The following is a 2,424-nucleotide window of genomic DNA, read 5'->3' on the forward strand; positions in this document are numbered from 1 at the left end:
GAGCTGAAGACAGAGGCTTTATTCCACTGAGCCACCCAGACGCAAATGCAGGTTTGTCTGGTTTTTAATCACAGGCAGGGACACCAAATACATGGCACGTGGACTACAGTTTGTCCTTTCTTCATCCCTGGCAAACATCCGTCACCACCATATTCTTTCCCAGTGAGCCTGCACACAGCTTCCGCATCTTTAACTCAGCTTTCCGGGGAGCCAGGACCTGTCAATTCTATTTGGCCTCAAAACTAAAAACTGTTTGTAACCCCTGCCTCATTCAGAGCATAGTAACCACACCAAAAGCCCCTTTAAAGATGGTCCCTGATTCATGTATTCAGTGTTAAGTGTAACTGATGTTTGGCCAATAATTGCTCTGAGTGGTCGGGACTCCTAGCTGCTGAGCCAGACACGCTCTGGTTGGTCAGGACCTAGGCAGTATTGATATGTTAACGTTTAGACTCTACCCCTGGTTGAGTCTTTTTAGGTCTACACTTCTAGCTCACTGGATAAGTTCTAAGTGATGCTCTTAAAGTCAGTACATGAAGGTACCCCAGGTTGTCTAACTGGCCTCTTTTTTCTGCCTTTCTTAGACTATTTGTCATAGACAGCTGTGTTTTGTAATGATTTGAATATGTTTCTACCATATTAAAGCTCCCATGCTAAATGTTGAGTTCCTAAAGAACAGAAGTGAGATTCTTGTGTCTTTTTAAGCCCTACACAATGCAGAGCACACTGCCCTCAGATGGCTTATTGGATAAATGTGAATTCACAAATGACTCACGTGAGAGTAGAATGAAATCAACTCAGAAAAAAGTTCTTAAAAAATGAGAGAAGAAGCCCAATATTTGTAACAGCAATGTCCATAATAGCCAAACTATGGAAAGAGCCCAGATGTCCATCAACAGATGAATGGTTAAAGAAGATGTGGTATAGGTATATACAATGGAATATTACACAGCCATCCAAAGAGTGAAATGTGTTTGTGGGAGCAGTGGAGTCAGGCAGGGAAGACAGTAGATAAATAAATAAAATATATGCTGTAGCAGATGGTGATATATGTTAGGAGAAAAACAGAATAGGGAGGAGAAAATGAAGTATGGAAGCTATAGGCAGTGAGGGGGTCAGGGGGCCCAATTTTAAATGGGAGGGTTAAAGAGGGTAATAGTTGAACAAAAGTTTAGGGAGGCAGGATGAGGAGCAAGTGAAAAATCTCAGAGGCAGAAGCCTGGCCTGCTTGAGGACTAGCAAAAATGTGGCTGGAAAGGTGGTTCAAGGGTAAGTTTCATAAGAGATGAGATCAGATATAGCCAGAGCAGAAACAGGGTATGCAGAGTTTGTAGGAGGCCCAAGCAAAGACTTTTTGACATTTAGTCTGTGTTAAATAGGAAGCCTTTGAAAGTTTGGGGCACAGAAGTATTGATTTGACTTAAATTTCAAAAGGATTCTTTTGGATCACTTTGTTGTTCGAAAACAGGCTGTAGGGGTGGTAGGGGTGGTGAATGCTTTTGGCTACTGCAATAATCCCAGTAAAAATTGATGGTGGGGGTACCTGGGGGCTTGGTCGGTTAAGCGTCCAGCTCTTGGTTTGGGCTTAGGTCACGATCTGATGGGTCATGGGATCCAGCCTCACTAAGGGCTCTGTGCTCAGTAGGGAGTCTGCTTGAAGATTCTGCCCCCCTAACCCATATACCTCCATCAAATAAATAAGTAAATCTTTAAAAAAAAAAAAAAAAGCTTTTTTTCCTCACTAAGACTCAATAGCAAGAAATATGAGTGCTCGAGTAAGATCAAAATCTAGAGGAAAGGGAGATGGAAAAAAATCTTCTAAGCTGGATGAACCTGGAGTTGCTAAGCAACCAGGTAAAAAAAAAACACCTCAAAAAAAGGAACCACCTACTGAGGATCCAGATATTGAGCCTGGACAAGAGAGAGAAGAAGGAGCATGTGGGGTTCACGAACCTGAATTGGAAGCTGAAAGCCAGGAAAAGGAAGAGGGTCTGGAAAAGACTGGGGGTGAGCGTGGAGATGGCCCTGATGTGAAAGGGAAGACTACACCTGATCTAGCATTTGCTGAAGTTCAAGAAGCAGGTGATGGACAGTCATAAGTGAAAAAGAAGAGAAGCTGAAACCACACATACAGTTTGTTATATTGATAATATGGCTTAAATTCTCTCAATAAAGATTTAAAGTTTACTCTGGAAAAAAAAATTGATGGTGGTTTAGACCAAAATGGTGGCAGAAGAATTAAGGAGAAGTGGTAAGACTCTTAATAGATCTTGAAGGTAGAGCCTACAGGATTTACTGATGAATTAAATGTGAGCTATGAAAGAAAGAGAAATTAAGGAGACTTTGAGGCTTTTGGCCTGAACAACTGGAAAAACCATGAAGGGGAGACAGAGATGACCAGGATGAAAGGGGAGATGAAGGTTT

At 42.0% G+C, this 2,424-nt stretch overlaps 1 protein-coding gene across 1 annotated transcript; it reads left to right on the forward strand.

Annotated features, from left to right (window-relative positions):
- The first annotated feature begins 1,749 nt into the window (after window positions 1–1,749).
- On the forward strand, window positions 1,750–2,129 carry LOC101678977 (P antigen family member 4-like). The gene has a single exon (XM_045073269.1). The coding sequence runs from the start codon at window positions 1,764–1,766 to the stop codon at window positions 2,097–2,099; it is 336 nt and encodes a 111-aa protein (XP_044929204.1). The 5' UTR covers window positions 1,750–1,763; the 3' UTR covers window positions 2,100–2,129.
- Window positions 2,130–2,424: the final 295 nt, after the last annotated feature.

This window comes from Mustela putorius, unplaced genomic scaffold (genome assembly GCF_011764305.1).
Source record: "Mustela putorius furo isolate JIRA1106 unplaced genomic scaffold, ASM1176430v1.1 tig00537227_pilon_pilon_pilon, whole genome shotgun sequence".
NCBI lineage: Eukaryota > Metazoa > Chordata > Mammalia > Carnivora > Mustelidae > Mustela > Mustela putorius.